General features: G+C 39.6%; 3 protein-coding genes across 4 annotated transcripts; all 3 read left to right on the top strand.

Moving 5' to 3' along the window:
* The first annotated feature begins 1,534 nt into the window (after positions 1–1,534).
* On the top strand, positions 1,535–7,991 carry dpagt1 (dolichyl-phosphate (UDP-N-acetylglucosamine) N-acetylglucosaminephosphotransferase 1 (GlcNAc-1-P transferase)). Its single transcript, XM_074610848.1, has 9 exons — positions 1,535–1,967; positions 3,327–3,447; positions 3,548–3,761; positions 3,994–4,140; positions 4,449–4,533; positions 4,637–4,825; positions 4,935–5,022; positions 6,641–6,796; positions 6,893–7,991. The coding sequence occupies exons 1-9, from the start codon at positions 1,801–1,803 to the stop codon at positions 6,956–6,958; spliced, it is 1,233 nt and encodes a 410-aa protein (XP_074466949.1). The 5' UTR covers positions 1,535–1,800; the 3' UTR covers positions 6,959–7,991.
* Positions 7,992–9,345: 1,354 nt separating this feature from the next.
* On the top strand, positions 9,346–15,329 carry hinfp (histone H4 transcription factor). The gene is made up of 9 exons (XM_074610864.1): positions 9,346–9,816; positions 11,360–11,586; positions 11,970–12,081; positions 12,239–12,391; positions 12,506–12,583; positions 13,752–13,872; positions 13,968–14,106; positions 14,204–14,328; positions 14,430–15,329. Exons 1-9 carry the CDS (start codon positions 9,666–9,668, stop codon positions 14,761–14,763), a joined length of 1,440 nt encoding a protein of 479 aa, XP_074466965.1. The 5' UTR covers positions 9,346–9,665; the 3' UTR covers positions 14,764–15,329.
* Positions 15,330–15,927: 598 nt separating this feature from the next.
* Positions 15,928–18,248, top strand: LOC141752720 (inactive serine protease PAMR1). Of its 2 annotated transcripts, none has more exons than XM_074610862.1 (5): positions 15,928–16,304; positions 16,531–16,695; positions 16,805–16,972; positions 17,045–17,245; positions 17,352–18,248. In XM_074610862.1, exons 1-5 carry the CDS (start codon positions 16,205–16,207, stop codon positions 17,363–17,365), a joined length of 648 nt encoding a protein of 215 aa, XP_074466963.1. In that variant the 5' UTR covers positions 15,928–16,204; the 3' UTR covers positions 17,366–18,248. The 2 variants fall into 2 exon arrangements, with proteins under 2 accessions (XP_074466963.1, XP_074466962.1); XM_074610861.1 differs by having other exon boundaries at positions 15,928–16,310.
* The last annotated feature ends 125 nt before the right edge of the window (positions 18,249–18,373 follow it).

Genomic DNA, 18,373 nt, shown 5'->3' with positions numbered 1-18,373 from the left:
TGCACAGTGATGATGTGACAAAGAGCAGCAGCGGCCAACAGGTGGCGCTGCTGCAGGAGGAGCGACGCTGCACTAAAGAGGAAGTGGAAGGCTGAGGCTTCAAAATAAAAGCAGAATATTATAAAAGTTAAAATCTTTTTTTATGACAGCCCATATGTATTGCTGTAGATTAAACTACTCCGTTGTATATAGCTTCAGTTAGCTGCACTTCAACCAGCAACAAAAAGCAATGTGTGATTTATTTACACATTAATGCATCAGTAAGAATAACCAAAGAAAATCTAATATATGATGATCTATTATAACTCAGAGTGATGGGACACTTTTTTGTATAATAAGTACTTTAAATACTTTTAATATCTGGTTAGGTACATGTTGCTGAATGCAGGGCTTGTTCTTATACTGGAATAATTTCACATTTTTGCATTGCTACTTTTACATAAGTAATGGATCAGATTTATGTTTTAATGAACTGGTACATTGCCTTTAATTTCCACAATTCCTTCTGCTGTTTATGTTAAGAAAGAAAGAAAGAAAGAACGAAAGAAAAAAGAAAGAAAAAAGAAAGAAAGATAAAAAGAAAGAAAAAAGAAAGAAGAGAAAGAAAGAAAGAAAAAAGAAAGAGAAAGAAAGAAAGAGAGAAAGAAAGAAAAAAGAAAAAGAAAGAACAAAAGAAAGAAAGAAAGAAAAAAGAAAGAAAGAAAGGAAGAAAGAGAAAGAAAGAAAAAAGAAAGAAAGAAAGAAAAAAGAAAGAAAGAAAGAGAAAGAAAGAAAGAAAAAAGAAAGAAAGAAAGGAAGAGAGAAAGAAAGAGAGAAAGAAAGAAAGGAAGAAAGAAAGAACGAGAGAAAGAAAGAAAAAAGGAAGAAAGAAAGAGAGAAAGAAAGAAAGAAAGAAAAGAAAAAGAAAGAGAAAGAAAGAAAGAAAAGAAAAAGAAAGAGAAAGAAAGAAAGAAAAAAGAAAGAGAAAGAAAGAAAGAAAGAGAAAGAAAGAAAGAAAGAACGAGAGAAAGAAAGAAAGAAAGAAAAAAGAAAGAAAGAAAAAGAAAGAAAGAAAGAACGACAGAAAGAAAGAAAGAAAGAAAGAAAAAAGAAAGAAAGAAAGAAAGGAAGAAAGAGAAAGAAAGAAAGAAAGAAAAAAAGAAAGAGAAAGAAAGAAAGAAAGAACGAGAGAAAGAAAGAAAGAAAAATGAAAGAAAGGAAGAAAAAATAAACTATTTTGTTGACAGCAGAGGGCGGAAGTTCACTCTACCATAACAACCAACGAAGAAGAAGTCTCTTCCGTGTCAACATCAGTAACCGGAAGCTGTCAAGCTAAAAGTTTGTTTACATGTTGAGCACACAACTATACACGAAGACATCTTAAAAACAGAGCGAATACTGTGATATTTTCAACAACAAAAGACAATAAATTATATGTCTTTATTAAAAACGTCCCCTTTAATGCAACCACTGTTTCCAGCTAATAATAATGTTTAACACTGTTTTATTTTGAAGAGTTAGCGGAAGTAGCGTCTCCTCGCAACCACGTGGACTTGACTTAAAGTGAAACCAGACGTGGAGTTTAGTCAACCAGGCAGAGATATTAGCATCAATAACACGTAATTAAAGGTAATATGGATTATCATTGCGACTTGTGGACTTGTGTTTCTTTGACACCAGAAGCTCGGAGATGTATTTCGCTTTAAAACACATGTTTTGACATGTTTTATACCTCAGTGAAGACAGCCAAAGCTCGCTCATCGATCGCCTGAAGGTGTCAGATTAGCTAGAAACCTGATTTGATCTGTCAAAGGGGACAACATGCCTGAGAAGATGTCCCCAGTCCCTGTCCTCCCGCTGGTGATTAACTGCTTCTTGTCTGCTCTGGGCTGCATGGCCACACTGAAACTCATCCCTGCTTTCAAAGACTACTTCATCTCAGCCAGACTGTTCGGAGTGGACCTAAACAAAACATCCAAGAAGGAAGTGTGAGTCATTTTATCATCTATTCATACGATTTAGTTCCCCTTTAATCATATTTTTAAGCAAAATGTGTCTTGTTGTGTATGCATATATACATGTATATGTGTTTATCTCATAGAATTACTATTATAATTATAATAATAATAATAATAATCTAATTATTACTCTTACTATTTCTATATTTATCAATATTAGTGCTCTGTTTCTCTCCACATGGCACCCCAAATATATATATAGGGCTCTTGGGAATATGTTATTATTATGTATGTATGTACTCATGTGTTTGTATGGATGTGTACAGTATGGATGTGTATATATATCAAGTATATTCAAGTTTCCAGCATCACAGTTCCATAGTGCAAAACATGTTAGTAAAAAGGCAGTACAAATTTAGTAGTACAAAATACAAAAAAATATACCAGATATAAAAATACAAGGAGATGAGGAAAACTGTTAATACTACTTTATAATAGAAGTCCATGTTGTAATCATAGGCATGCAGTCTCTTTGTGAGACTTTGTTGTCAAACCATGACTCAATTTTCTTCTATTCTTTTGTTTGCTTATTGAATCAATAGTTGTCAGCTCATATGGGAATCAACTTCACCAGGACATTGATGAAATGACACTGAGTTAGTGAATAATGGAAGACAACTTATTCAAAGATTCATCTAGATAGATAGATAGATAGATAGTAACTTTATTGATCCCGAGGGAAATTCAAGTTTCCAGCATCACAGTTCCATAGTGCAAAACATGTTAGTAAAAAGGCAGAAAAAAAGTTAGTAGTGCAAAGTACAAAAACAAATATACCAGATATAAAAATATAAGGAGATGAAGAAAACTGTTTAAACTGAATATAATGCAGGGTAACAGCTGTGATACACGACTATTAAAAAAGTGAATATATTGCAGAAGAGACTGTTAAAAGTCTATATATCTATATATGTATATATTTAACTTATTTATTTATTTATTTATTCCCATTATTTAGACATTGTGCGCAGCTAAATGCGATCCTGATTTGATTGATTTTTTTTCTTTCCCTCTCTGCTACTGTAGGTGTGTACCCCACAAATAGGCGGGTGGGACGGTTGGGATGGGTAGATGGGTAGATGGATGGGCGGGCGGGCGGGCACAATGTTTATTGTATATGTACACTTAAAATAAGAAAAAAATGGAAACACTCTTTTAAGTACATGCTGCTCATTACATCATGCTACAAACATGTACATTCCTTGATCATGTAAAGTGTCAATGTCTCCAAATAAAAATTAATTAAAAAAAAAAAAGTGTTTATTTTGGAAGTGTAATATGCTCTTTTTCCTGCCCTAATTCTCTCTTCCTGGTCATCCCTCTCTGCAGCCCAGAGTCCCAAGGAGTGATCAGTGGGACAGTCTTCCTCATCATTCTCTTCTGCTTCATCCCAGTGCCTTTCCTTAGCTGCTTTGTAGGAGATCAGTGCACGGGTTTCCCACACGATGAGGTGGGTTGATTGATGCATAGTAGACCTGTGTGTGTTTCTCTTAAATCTGAAACTCTCTTCTGTTCTCTGTGTTGTTGTTGTCTTCTCTTATTTTGGTCAGTTCGTACAGCTGATTGGTGCACTTCTGGCCATCTGTTGCATGATCTTCCTGGGCTTTGCCGATGACGTGCTGAACCTGCGGTGGAGACACAAGCTCCTGCTTCCCTCCTTGGCTTCCCTGCCGCTGCTCATGGTCTATTTTACCAACTTCGGCAACACTGTCATCGTGGTGCCCAAGCCCGTCAGAGCCCTGCTTGGGCTGCACTTGGATATGGGTGAGTTGTGCGCTTGTTTGCGGCATTGTGGTTTGTTTCCAACCACACTAGTACTACTACAACTTTTCTACTGGGAGTCAAATGAGTGCAGCTGAAATATGTATCTTCCTCAGAAACATAAAGCAGTTATCTTATGCTGCTTGCCATATGTAAACATTTGGGGAAACACATTATATTTGTGATCTGGCATACTGTGCGTCATTCTGTAAATGTCACCATCTATGATCTGCAGGTATTCTCTACTATGTCTACATGGGAATGCTTGCGGTATTCTGCACAAATGCCATCAACATCCTAGCGGGCATCAACGGCATCGAGTCGGGTCAAGCCCTGTTTATCTCCGGCTCCATCATCGTCTTCAACCTGCTGGAGCTCAGCGGTGTGTGCTCGTTTCCTTCTCATCATCAGCATTACAGATCACACCCTCTACACTGCAAGTCAGGAGTGTATATATGGATACACGGAAAATTCCTGAAACAAGTGGAAATAGTTAGGGAATAAGTGTGGAATTATCATAGGTCACTGGCAGAATTGTCATCGTTTTCAGACTGAATGTGATGCTTTGTGTTTTATAGTTGTTTTTACAGTGTACCACTGTCCTGTTGCACAAAAAAAATCCTCAAAACATGCAAAATGCTGAACATGTTTCATCTGACATCTGCTTTGTTGTGTTATCTAATTTATCAGGAGATTACCGTGATGACCATGTTTTCTCCCTCTACTTCATGATACCATTCTTTTTCACCACATTAGCACTTTTTTACCACAACTGGTAAGTTAAACTTATAACCTGAAGCCGTTTTATGAATATGAGGGATATATATGTCACGTCGGTACCTCTATATTCTGTCAACTTGCAACCTATTTCATCACAGGTATCCTTCATCTGTGTTTGTGGGAGACACTTTCTGCTACTTTGCTGGGATGACCTTCGCTGTAGTCGGCATCCTGGGACACTTCAGCAAAACAATGTTGCTGTTCTTCATTCCTCAAGTGGTGAACTTTATCTACTCCTTGCCTCAGCTTTTTCACGTCATCCCCTGTCCCAGACACCGGCTCCCCAGGTAACCCGCCACTCACGTTTGTTTGTGATATCTATTCATTCTTCATTTATGCTGATTATGTACTCTCAATGTCGGCCTTTTGTTCCTTTTATCTTTCTCCCAATGAAAGGCTGAATCCAGACACAGGCAAACTGGGGATGAGCTACTCTAAATTCAAAAGAAAGGACCTCTCTAAATTAGGACACCTCATTATGAAGGTATTGTGTGTTCTCTTTTTTTTACTGATCGCTTAAAGCTGAAGTCCTTAGTGCTTAGTGGCATTTGGAAGAAAACAACCTATCAGAGCCGAGGAGTCTCGACAGCAGCTGTCACTCACCGCTTGCAGAACTCGCGGAACTCGCGAACTCCGGTCAAACTAGGCAACGATGATCGAATATGAATCAATATTCTGTTACTGTAATGCCTGTTCTCGCCTCAAATGTTTTCAGAAATATATTTTAGTGGACTCGTTAGCTGTAAAATGAGAAAAAATAACACTACAAGATGTTTCTGAAAACATTTGAGGAGAGGAATAGGCATTACAGTAACAGAATACTGATACATATTTGATCAGCGCTGCCGAGGAGCACTAAGAGAAGGCAGAAGAACATGATTTTTTTTTCACAGTTATCTGTACTACTGTCAGGATATTGTGACAGTTTTATTAAAAGAATTTTTTTTTATCATATTTGCTTAAAGTTACCGACTGCAGCTTTAACCATCTTGTCAAAAGAAAAACAAAAAATGGTGAAAAATTACACACTTTCCCAGAGCCCAAGGGTAATGTCTTCAGATTGCTTATTATGTCCGATCAACAGGGAAAAACAAAAGATATTTAATTAAAAATTATATGAAACAGAGCTGCTATTTTACTTGCTATAAATGATTAAGGAATTAGCAAAATTAAAAATAAACTAAAATTCCAATTAAATTTTCTGTCCCTCGACTAATCATGTAATTGACTAATTGTTTCTGCTTTATGTCACTCACATTGTCAGTGTACAGTATCAGAATGCAGTGGCATTATTTGATTTTTCATGTAAAACATGTTTGTACTGTATGCACAAATTGCACATCAGCATGTACCCTTGGGCTATATATATATATATGTAATATAAAGTATAAGTATGTAATAATAAAGTGTAAATCCCCAAATAGTCTGAAGAAGAGCTTGGGCTCGAAACGTAACTCTTCACTTACGAAGATGTGCCAATAAATTGCCCTCTAAGGGAGCTACAGTGTGCAGACCTTCCTCTTCATTTTTTAAATCCCCAAATAGCCCATGAAATGAGGAATAATACCACAACATTATTCATTATTCATATTCAACATTATTATTAGCTATTCTCAGACGGATATCGCTGTTTGTTTAGAGGTGTTTGTGTACAGTAGTGCGGCAGCAGCACTGCCCCGGGCACTGAAACGGGGGAGATGGAGACAGACAAACAGAAGAACATGTCAGCCTGCTGCGCCGCGCCGCAGAGCTTCAAATACCTTTGATTATTTCTCACCGAAGCTTTGAAGCCCAAAAAATTATACGGTAGTGTAGCTGAAGGTGAAGATGCAGTAAAACCGTAAACAACAACACTGGCAGACTAGTTCGTATCACAGACCAGCCTCTGACCTGATTAAACTTGAATTTAATTTGTCAGATAATCAGAGAGAATTGCAAATTTGTTTGACTTCATTATGTTACTATTCTATGAATTTCTGAAAACATTGGAGATGTGGGCAGCATGTAGTGAGTATTGGTCTCGGTGGGTAAACACACCAGTGGCAGGCTTCCTGCTGTGTTTATTGGTTGATAACAATAATAATATCTTTGATCCTCAACAGGTGGCAGAGTTATTAAAGCTGCTGGAGGTGCGAAGAGGCCAGGAGGGAGATGATGAGTTTATTGAGTGCAACAACATGACCTTAATAAATCTGGTGCTGAAATTACTCGGTCCCACCCATGAGAGAAACCTCACAGTCATCATGCTCATCATACAGGTAGAACAGAGCAGCTGCTGTATTCAAACATACTAGAATAGTCCTTGAGAATTATGTGAATGCTTCACCGGATGCTCTTTGCTGTGTCTCTCCCAGGTGATAGGCAGCGTCTTGGCTTTTGGGATCCGTTATCATCTGGTGCGTCTCTTCTACGACGTCTAGACGGCACACTGGGAAAGAGGAGAGAGAGCGCTGACTGAGAAAATATAATTATTGTTTTATGGGACTATTTTACAGGCTCATGGTTCATCTGCCTTTTGATAGATTTCATTACCTCACTGTTACTTTTCTGCCTCAGAGTCTACCTGCAGTATAGCCCCAGTGCACGGTTCAAAGCTATATTCCACTTGATAGAACATTTTCACAGAAGCATAAAACTGCTAGGGTTCTGACATCAACAGCAGCACTGTGTGTTACTCGCCTAAATTTCAGTAATTACAAGCAGGAAAAAGTAACTGTCTTAAGGATCTTGAGTGTCCGTCCTAAAAGTATATTTTTGTACTTGTTTTTTTTAAAGGAAAGTACAATAAGTGGGGATGACTTTCGGTCTTCAGGGTAGCCAACATCAATGGTTGACTGCAACTAAATTGTTACTATGTGATAACAGATTTATGGATCTAGAAGTGCTCTAAAAATACAAAAATATTCACACAGCGGTCCATTGCAATCTGCTGTTCACACATCATTTCCCATGGTTATCAATCCATGCAACATTAATAATAAGAATGAATACGTTAATATCATTTATTTGCTTGTTTGTTTGTTTTGTTTTTTTTACCTCTGAATGAACGCACACAGAATGGTTATTGTGAAGAAAATCAATGAAAAGATAAGGAGGCTATAATCAGTCTGAAGACAGGGAATTAGGTTAATAGAGGGGATATTAGAAGACATGAAGTGAGATTATAACGTCTGGGTTGAAAAAGTTACATAGGGCTATGGAAGGTAAAGGGTGTCGTGATGAGAATATTGATAATTGATTGTTTATACCTTTCTTGGTATTATTGGATACATAGCTGTATTTTTATGACTGATGTGCATTTTTCCCGTGAGGGTTCAGCAGACAAAATCAATGTGAAGTAATAACTGGCACTGGACTATTTTGCTTAGGACTGTAACTGCAAGTGAGAAACTGTTTACTGTTGGGATGGAAGACTCAAATTGAGAAATAAAAGCTGAGAAAATGGAAATATAAGATTTTGCCATCATTATTATTTGCAGTGGTTTTAGTCAGCCAACAAATAAGAAATTGCGGTATAGAAATGCCAAAGATCTAGTTAACACAATTCTTTGATATTCAATTTCTTTATCTTTATCAAAAATGTTGTTTATGATATATATGTATATATACTGTATATATACGTATATATGTATGTGTGTGTGTGTATATATATATATATATATTTATGTTTTTATTTATATATATATACATTTAAAGAAATGTTTTTAATTTATATATATATAAATATATATGAATTAAAGAAATTATATATTTTTAATTTATATATATATATATATATATATATATATATATTACATATATATATATAATTTATATACATATATATATATTTAATATTTATATAATTTATATATATACATATACATATACACTCACCGGCCACTTTATTAGGCACACCTGTTCAATTGCTTGTTAACACAAATAGCTAATCAGCCAATCACATGGCAGCAACTCAATGCATTTAGGCATCTAGAGATGGTGAAGACGACTTGCTGAAGTTCAAACCGAGCATCAGAATGGGGAAGAAAGGGGATTTAAGTGACTTTGAATGTGGCATGGTTGTTGGTGCCAGATGGGCTGGTCTGAGTATTTCAAAAACTGCTGATCTACTGGGATTTTCACGCACAACCATCTCTAGGGTTTACAGAGAATGGTCCCAACAAGAGAACATATCCAGTGAGCGGCAGTTGTGTGGACGGAAATGCCTTGTTGATGTCAGAGGTCAGAGGTCAGAGGAGAATGGGCAGAGTGGTTCGAGATGATAGAAAGGCAACAGTAACTCAAATAACTACTCGTTACAACCAAGGTATGCAGAATACCATCTCTGAACGCACAACACGGCCAACCTTGAAGCAGATGGGCTACAGCAGCAGAAGACCACCCGGTACTAGCAAGGTGTACCTAATAAAGTGGCCTGTGAGTGTATATACTGTATATATTTTTTAATCAGTTTTTTTAAAAGCTCACGTCAGTATTGGCCTCAAAAATGCAGTATCAGTCAGGCTCTACTACATTATATAGTGTTGGGTGTTTTAATCTAACACTGCATAAAATGTTTGTTTTGTATGTAAAATCATAATAAAAATCTGTAAATTGTAACTATTACTGTAAATAAATAAATGTAGTGATGTAAAATGTACCATATTTGCCATATTCCATTTTCCATATTAGTATAAAGTAGCATAAATGCCAAGAAAAGTACTTAAAAGTTGCACTCACAATATTTGCAAGTTGTTTTTTAAACGGAACATATTACACCCGGAACTATTGAAGTGTACTTTTGTTTCTGTGGAGACCGGAGACATTCTTCCTAGCACACAGTTTCTTGTGGCTGACCAAAACAACTCTCTTGTTTACATCTGGTCGGTGCTTTTAAACAGCTAATTACTGAGTTAAAGCTCGTATTTAAGTGATAATTTGATTCTCGTATGTTTAATAGTTAGTTAAACTGTTCCAGGAGGATGTTTGTGAAACTCTAACTGTTATTATAGTAGAGTTAATGTTGTATTAGAGTTAACATCCGGTGTTAGCTAACGTGAGATCACCCGGGAGAAGCCAGGTGATGGAGATGGAGAAGCCTGGATGGTTCTAGCTTCAGTCTGCAGGTGAAACACGGGAAACAGAGAGATGCCTCCTAACAAACGGATCCACAAGAAGACCCTGAAGCTGGAGTGTGAGTGGAGTTCATGTCAGGAGTCTTTCAGTCGGATGGATAACTTCTGTAAACACGCGGAGGGACATCTCACTGCGGCGGAGGAGGACGAGGAGGAAGCAGGAGGTGAGCCGGCTTTAGTGTTATAGTACCACTAACTACCTGAGGCTCAGCTACAAAGCATTACTGACACTTCAGACAAATAGTTATAGCTTCATCTTTACATCCTGTAGTGCTTCCTTTCTTCCTGCAGCTGTCAGACTCCACAACCAGCTCTGCTCCCAGTAGACCACAACCAGCACTGCTCCCAGTAGACCACAACCAGCACTGCTCCCAGTAGACCACAACCAGCACTGCTCCCAGTAGATCACAACCAGCTCTGCTCCCAGTAGACCTCAACCAGCTCTGCTCCCAATAGACCACTTACACACCAAAAACTGACAATAACCTGATATTTTCAGGTGGAATTTCATTCATTCATTCATTCATTCATTCATTCATTCATTCATTCATTCATTCATTCTCACTGTGCAATTTCAAGATTCACTTTATTGTCATTTCACTGAGTATTTGCATACACAGAAGGAAACGAAATATTGTTTCTCCCAGCTCCCGTCAGTACATTAAAAAGGATAGAATAAATAAGTATTAAAATTAACATACCTAAAGATAACAATAAAAGGATAAAATAAGTAAACGTTTCAGACACAATTTCATACAATTTGCAGTCATACACCCAATTTGCAGTCGTGTTTAGCAGCAGAGAAAAGTGCATTTATGTCCATAGTAAAGTGCTGTTTGCATTACTGTACCAAAAATTGTCTTTGACATGTGACTAGCTTTAAAAACTGTTTCTGTGTTAATGCTGGGGGGTTGGATGTGAGTGTGTGTGTGTGTGTGTGGGGAGGGGACACAGTCCATTTACAAGCCTAACCGCTTGTGGGAAGACGCTTCTTAGCATCCTGCTGGACCTGCAGCAGATGCTCCTGTACGCTATCATTTTCCACTTGTTAAATAACACTATTAAATAATAGATGATCAACAAGAAATATAAGATAAGATCATCCTTTATTAGTCCCGCAGTGGGGACATTTGCAGTGTACAGCAGCAGTGAAAAAGAGCTAAACAAAGTGTAACAAAATATGAACCATTTAAATAGAAGGAAGTATAAAAATAGGAGCAGTATATACAATATAGACAATAAACAGACTATTAACAAAATTGCACAGGTGGAAAATGATATTGCACAGTGAGAATGAATGAAATTCCACCTGAAAATATCAGGTTATTGTCAGTTTTTGGTGCGTAAGTGGTCTATTGGGAGCTGTGCTGGTTGTGGAGTCTGATAGCTGCAGGAAGGACGCCTACTAATACAAAATCCATCCATCCGCCAGTCTGACACATAGAGACAGACCAAGCCATTCACACCTACAGGCAATTTAGAGTCAATAATGAACCTGCATGTCTTTGGACTGTGGGAGGAAGCCGGAGTACCCAGAGAGAACCCACGCTAACACGGGGAGAACATGCAAACTCCACAAAGAAGGGCCCCAAGCCGGATTCAAACATATGACCCTCTTGCTGCGAGGCGCCAGTGCTAACCACTGCACCACCGTGCAGCCCCAATGCAAAATCCTACTAATGCAAAATCTTTCGTTTTTGTGCCAAGGGGAGAGAAACTGTCTTTGGAGAGACTGTGGTTTCTGTTCTGTGGAGGGTCCTGAAGAGCTGCGAAGACATCTGTTCTTTCACTGTTACCACACTAAGCTGAAGCAGTTGGGTCAGCAGGTGCTCAACGCTCATCCAGAGATGGGCACCTGCTCCATCGGCTACCAGAACTGCAACATCATCCCAGACATCCCAGACAATTTCATCTGCCTTTGGGAGGAATGTGAGGTAAGCTTTGGCAGATGCTGCTGCTGCTGGTGGAGCAAGGCAAGATTACTTCTATATTTACCTCTAAATGTGGAGAGACAGGCATCAGTTGTAATGTGTGGTGATCTGTATGCTTCAGATAATGCAAGTCCACAATGTATGGAAAGCAAATACATCTCTTTGCATTGTCTCACCTGCAGCCTCACCTGCCTTTGTACATTCACTGATATAACAGTAAATATAAATTAAATTATACCACAAGCTAAGCAGTTAGGACCCCCAAGTCCACACAGTTGAGATAAATGGAAGGGTTTCTTCCTTTCAAGTGCCCATGAAGTAGAATCTAAACTTTTTCTTCTTGAACTCTAAAATGTGTTTCTTCTTTCTATGCATATTCGATATAGCAACCACCGTATGAAAACCCAGAGTTCTTCTATCGCCATGTGGAGATGCATAGCCTGTGCATAGACGTACCAACAGGAGACCATGAGTTCCCCATACGCTGTGGATGGAAAGGTATTTAACGTCAAGATTAAAGTTCAGAAATGTCAATGTAGATAAAGATTACGCAACCAATTCATGGTCAAAGAATATTTTAAAGGCTGAATACTATATTTTCTGCTTAGTTCTAAGAATGTAGGTTTGTTGAATCCAAAGTTGTGTCACTCTGCAGATTGTGAAGCCACCGCTAAAGGGCGTCCTAAGCTTCGAGAGCACCTGCGCAGCCACACCCAAGAGAAGGCGGTGGCGTGTCCAGGCTGCGGGGGGATGTACGCTAACAACACCAAGTTCTTTGACCACATCATACGACAGAGCGCCATGGAAGGTAAAAAATCCTGTCAGATGTGTTATGACAGGAAGATTAATAACAATGTTTGCAACAGGTTCAAATTTTCCCATCTGGTGATTCTTGCTTTGTGTGCTTGTGTGTGTGCTGCAGGTCAGAGGTTCCAGTGTTCTCACTGTTCCAAACGCTTTGCAACAGAAAGACTACTAAGAGACCACATGAGAACCCACGGTCAGTCCCTCCTACATCAGTTGTTGTTCCCATATGCTGGGGAGGACTTAAAGTCCACACTGTCCATAAGAGGACCTATTATGCTTGTTTTCAGGTGCATACTTGTGTTTTGGTTTTTCAAGTAGAACATGTTTACATGCTTTAATGTTCAAAAAACGCTTTATTTTTCTCATACCGGCTGTGCTGCAGCTCCTCTTTTCACCCTCTGTCTGAAACGCTCTGTTTGAGCTGCTCAAGTTTACCCATAAACATTAGTAAACATTAGTAAGCCTCAGCTCTCTGGACACCTGCTATGAGCAATTCACATTGATAGACGTCTGTGTTGTTATAGCAACAGCGTTTTAGGGCGCTTTCACAAGCCAACAGTTAGTCTGTTTTAATTGAACTCTGGCGCGGTTCAACCTCTGGTGTTGTTCGTAATCTTACTCTGGTGTGGACCAGTACAAGACCACCTCTCGTAAATGGTCTCAGACCGTTACCAAGCGAACCAAAACGCAGGCTGCCTGTGTTGAGATGGACACAGCTGTAAACGACAGGTTAACAGGTTAACATGAGTAGGAGAGGATGGACTTTGACTTCTACAGAAGTCCGATGTTTGCTTGACATCTGGGCCAAAGAGAACACGCAGAATATGCTAAATAAAGTCTACAAAAATAGTGACGTTTATAAAGTCCTTCCAGATAAACTGAAGGAGAAGGGATTCGTGCGCACGGTAGATCAGAGCCGAGTCAAAGTGAAAAGATTTGACAGCATCAAAGTCTGATTCTCTGCATAGAAGTGGCAGTTCTCGAAATGAAAAAGATAAATTTGCTCCTTCGTACACGCCCCTTTGCCCCTATTTATTTTTTTTATCCACTTTGATTGGTGCACTGAACAAACCGCACCAGACTGAATAGAAAACAAACCAAAAGTATCAATTTCACTCTGATTCGGACTAACCAAACGGACTATGGCTTCTGAAAGTGCCTTTAGGGTACATTATTTCATCAGGATGTCGATGCTTGACACAAGCATAAGTAGAAAATAGGCCTTTATGATGTCTATTTTTGACCAAGCTGACCATGTGATACACTTTGGTGTCCAAGTGAGTGACGACAAACAGCTCTGTCTACAGTATTATTAGATGATGTGATCTCACCACTGTTTTGTCTTTTTCTTGTCGTTCCAGTGAGCCACTATAAGTGCCCGCTGTGTGACATGACTTGTCCGTCACCCTCTTCTCTGCGCAACCATATCAAGTTCCGCCACAGCAACGAGAAGCCATACAGCTGTGAATACTGCGAATACAGGTATCACATGCAGCAGCACAAAGAAAACAAGATTAAGCTATTAAACATACTTTATTGTTTTCTAAATACTCCCACTCTGGATTTTGTATTTACAGCTGTAAGAATCTGATAGACTTGCGCAAACACCTGGATACCCACAGCAGCGAGCCGGCTTTTCGCTGCGACGTTCCCGGCTGTGGTTTCACCTCTCGTGCCCTCGGCACCATGAAGATTCACCACAAAAGAGAGCATAAGGTGAAAGGGGGAATCTTTTACATTATTGTTAATTTACACTCAGATAGGGAGTTTTAATGTCATTTATAGTTTTCTAATGTTTCATTTCCCTAATCAGGGGAATTTTGTAGCTCGCTACAAGTGCCATGTGTGCGATCAGTGCTTCACCCGGGGCAACAACCTAACTGTTCATCTGCACAAAAAGCACCAATTCAAATGGCCCTCTGGACACCCCAGGTTCAGGTAAGTCTTACATTGACAAAATCAATCAACCCCAGTAAAGCTGAGTTTGAGATGTGTGGGGTGTTGCAGCACTGATTCACTTCTTTTCATCACTCCGTCAGGTACAAGGAGCACGAGGACGGCTTCTTGCGGCTGCAACTGATTCGCTACGAGAGCGTGGAACTGACCGAGCAGCTAATGAGGGAAAGACAAAGTAGTCAAGCGGAGGAGGACGAGGACAGCGGCCAGACCGAGGAGGAATCCCCGGGGGCGGCTCCCTCGGAGTCGCAGGTAGAACTGAGGGGGGTGCTGCTGGAGGAGCAGAGGACTGAGGAGGGCAGTCAGGAGGAGGGCATGCTGTACGTTCTCACTGGAGGTTTGTCGCAAGCTGTGGAGGACTCTGTCATGCAGCAACTCCAGGATGTTGCTCAGCAGCAAGGAATGCAGGTGGTTTGACTGCTACAGTCCTGAATACACGTCTTACACATGACAGGATAGCCTGTTATCAGCTGTGCTGTCTCATAGACCTTGAGGAATTTCTGAGCCTTTAACGGGGACTGAAGGAACTTATTAATAAATTAAAACGTCTAAATGAAGGGATGCGTACTCCATGATGACCAATCTTGACTATAAGCCTATGTTAGGTGATTAACCTGTTTTAGTGTGTTTTCTTTGCTAATGTTGAGCTCGTGGACAGCCCGTTTTCCAGTATTTTTTTATTATTATTTTCAATTCATTCATTGTATTTCATACTGTAACATCTTCAGAGAGTTTGATACTAATGCTGCACTGCCTAGTGGGTTGTCATTCCAACTCTTTTAGATGGGAAAGCTGTCCCAAATTCAGAAGTATATCAGCCACACCATTGTGAAGGTTATATGAGGCGCGTTGGCATTAATATTCACTGAAATGCGTGCAATCCAGCAAAGAAGGCCTACCTCATTAGCTCAGTGTGTGTGTTTTTTGATGCTTCATCTACAACTTGAATAAAGTTGTGACGCAAAAATCACATTTGAAATATTTGTTTTTGTCTCAATCGGATGTTTTTAATGTCGCACACTAAAAAATTTTGTTTTTAATAGTGCACAAAATTCTGTTTAAGTGTTACTGAGAGAGGAATATGCATCGTTTTAATTGAATTCAAATGGTATACAGGTCACTGCATTGATATTTAAAGTATCCACCATCTGTACTTCCATTATGGCGCCCCCTGCTGGATCTAACTGCTCTACTGCAACTCTATTTTATGATTAAATCAGACTCTACTAGACTGGACATTTCATTGATCTAAAATGTATTGACTGAGCTCTCAGAAGACAAAACAGATATTAGGTGACTGTAAACTGAAATGTTGTCGCTCTCGTATTATTGACTCATAATATTATACACTATGTCTAGATGGACTGTTTGAAGGCACTCTTCTTCTTTCCTCCATTAGATAAAATCAACCTAATGATGTGTACATAATGTATATATTCTAATTCTACTACTCAAAGGTACGTTCAAAAAATGTCAGCACATTGATGGTAAATCTATTACTGCTTCTCTTAACCCTACACCTGCCAATGTGATCTTCTCATCCGTGATCAGGTGACTTAAATCATGACCAGTGTATCGCATCACGACATACTGTAAAGTGTGTGGTGGCATTAGCTGTGTGTACAAGATTAGGCAGCACACACACAGCTTAGTTTAAGTGTTACTTACTGCTCTCTGCTTCTTCACTCTGCAGCCGGTGAACTCCGCTCTACTGGGACAGCTTCTAATGGCTTCATGTCTGTCGACTTTGCAAAAATGAGGATGTACAGTATATAATGTTGCTGGACATTAATATGACTTAGACTCAGTGCCCAGATCCGTCTGCAGTTTTTTCCACAGAAACTGGTTGCCTCCAAAGATGGACACCGTGAGGTTATATCCACTGTTGTTGTTGCTGTTGCTTGGGTCCTTCCAAAGAGCCACTTCTCAGTTCCCTGGATGGATTGGTGAGGTGGAAGGTAGTGGTAAGACCTCCTATAATAATAATATAATGTTATTTTTCAATCATGTCAGGGTCTCTAAGACGATGCTAATGGATCCCTACATAACAACTATAACATCTTTCTTAATGTTGGCCTTGAAGCCTGGAAAGATTTTGTTTGAGTTTTGCATGAAACAACTTGAATGTTTGTGATTTGTCCTGTTGTGGTGTATGAAAAAGCTCATAAAACTATTCTACTGCAGGTGAGACAGAATGGAATCCCCAACCAGATTTCATAGACGACTTCTATTGGACCGGGTCAGCACCCCTTTGTTTAGGAGGCTGTAAGTCGCGACACGAGGAGCTGAGGAGAGATCGCTGTGGAGACTCGAGCTGCTGCTGGCTCGGCTACAAGTCCCTGTGCAGAGGTAAGACTACCACAACAATGTTGTTGTTGTTGACATTAGATAGAAGTCACTCCGTCTGATGATCAGCCTGTTGATGGAGCTTCATGTCATCCTTTGCTTTGCTTGGCAGTGACCTGTGGGAGACCAGATGTGGACTATAATGGTGTCGTTTATGGCGACGACTGGTGGGTTGGCTCTTTGGTGAGGTACTCCTGTCGCTCTGGCTTCATGATGGTGGGAAACCCGACCAGAACTTGCCTGCCGAACGGCCTCTGGACCCCGAAGCCTACCTGCCTCAGTGAGTAAACACAATGACACAAAGATCCCTGATGAACCTCTCAGCTCATCTTCTCTCCACCCTGTCTTTTAGGAATGTGTGAGCGGGGACGCATCGAAGTCAGCGAGAGGGAGCTAAATGGGACGTGCAACTCCACCTGCGCGTACAAGAGCTACTTCGGCCCACCTAAAAAAGGCTGCAGTCGGCTAGACAACTGCAGGAAGAAGGATACAGGCTGGAAGCGGTTCTTTTCACAGTGCATCCCTTGCATTTGTGACTGCTCTATATCATGTGGTGAGTAGCTAGTAACCCACCACACTGGTTAATTATTGCCTGAATTTGTTATCTCTCTTTGAGGAATTCCTTGCAAAGAACACTTTTGTCTTTTTTTTATTTTTAGCATCTAAAGGATAAAGCACTATGTTGACTGTACAGTGAGACGTCAGATGAAGAAGGAATACACAGACAGCTTGTGCAGCGCAGAGCCACGCTGTGTGTTTCTGCTGCTTCATCCAATTGTGGGGACAAATCAGTGGACCAAAACCTGGATGTTTTTAGACATTATTTGTAATCTCTCCAACACACTGAAGCCTTTCTCCTCGGATTCTATATATGGGATTTTACACTATGACGAGAAGATTTCGGTGCCTGCAGGTTCAAATCCCTCCGAGTCAACGGTGAATTATGAGCAAAGCAGAACTGCTAAATTCAGTCAATCTGTGTGATGTGAGGAGGCGACAGGGTCAGAAAAGAAAAGACCAGCGGGGGGAATTTTAAATCAGTCTGAGAGGCTGTGTCAAATATTTATTGGAATTATTATTATATATTAATTATTTAAAATAAAAAACGTTTGACCTGAAGTGCCAGGTGGTGAGGTCTGTTTTTGGGGTAGGCAAATGACAGTATTCTCTGGTTGGTTGAATATCTCCCACACTCTACAACATGTGTGTCTGTAAACATGTTTGTGTTTCTAAGAGAAAAGAAGCAATAAAGATAAATACATAAAGAAAGGGAAGTGATACCACAGAGATTACAGCTTCTCTGCCTCGCTGCTCCTCTCAGTCCATCTGTCTTGCAGGAGATGAAACCTTAATCTCGTTACAAAGGGAGGGAGGAGCATTTGGTCGGAGAAGCTCAGGAGTCAGAGTTAACACCAAGAGTGGTGTAGACCTTATAAGCAATTTGTTTTTCCAGGTAGTAGACGATGTAAATATATAAATCACTTATTGTGAAAAATAGCACAATGTGTCTATTTTTGTAGTCAAATTAATTCTTTATTTTTATATAGATGGATCATATAAACGTGAAACACTGCTGCCCTATCTGCAAAGCATCCACACACTATAACCTCCATTGCAAATACCCAGTTCATTTTAAATCAGCACCTTCTTGAGTTGTGGAGATAAACAGTTGAAGACCCTG

This window comes from Sebastes fasciatus, chromosome 16 (assembly GCF_043250625.1).
Source record: "Sebastes fasciatus isolate fSebFas1 chromosome 16, fSebFas1.pri, whole genome shotgun sequence".
NCBI classification, from domain to species: domain Eukaryota; kingdom Metazoa; phylum Chordata; class Actinopteri; order Perciformes; family Sebastidae; genus Sebastes; species Sebastes fasciatus.
This window is presented reverse-complemented; position numbering and strand designations above follow the sequence as displayed.

Excerpts from the sequence above, each read along its gene's own strand:
- dpagt1 (XM_074610848.1), top strand. The coding sequence starts at position 1,801 with ATGCCTGAGAAGATGTCCCCAGTCCCTGTCCTCCCGCTGGTGATTAAC. Across the intron at positions 4,141-4,448 it reads CAACCTGCTGGAGCTCAGCG|GAGATTACCGTGATGACCAT; the intron begins GTGTGTGCTCGT and ends CTAATTTATCAG. Across the intron at positions 5,023-6,640 it reads TAGGACACCTCATTATGAAG|GTGGCAGAGTTATTAAAGCT; the intron begins GTATTGTGTGTT and ends GATCCTCAACAG.
- hinfp (XM_074610864.1), top strand. The coding sequence starts at position 9,666 with ATGCCTCCTAACAAACGGATCCACAAGAAGACCCTGAAGCTGGAGTGT. Across the intron at positions 12,584-13,751 it reads AGACCACATGAGAACCCACG|TGAGCCACTATAAGTGCCCG; the intron begins GTCAGTCCCTCC and ends TTGTCGTTCCAG. Across the intron at positions 14,107-14,203 it reads ACCACAAAAGAGAGCATAAG|GGGAATTTTGTAGCTCGCTA; the intron begins GTGAAAGGGGGA and ends TTCCCTAATCAG.
- LOC141752720 (XM_074610861.1), top strand. The coding sequence starts at position 16,205 with ATGGACACCGTGAGGTTATATCCACTGTTGTTGTTGCTGTTGCTTGGG. Across the intron at positions 16,696-16,804 it reads CTACAAGTCCCTGTGCAGAG|TGACCTGTGGGAGACCAGAT; the intron begins GTAAGACTACCA and ends TTTGCTTGGCAG. Across the intron at positions 16,973-17,044 it reads CCCGAAGCCTACCTGCCTCA|GAATGTGTGAGCGGGGACGC; the intron begins GTGAGTAAACAC and ends CCTGTCTTTTAG.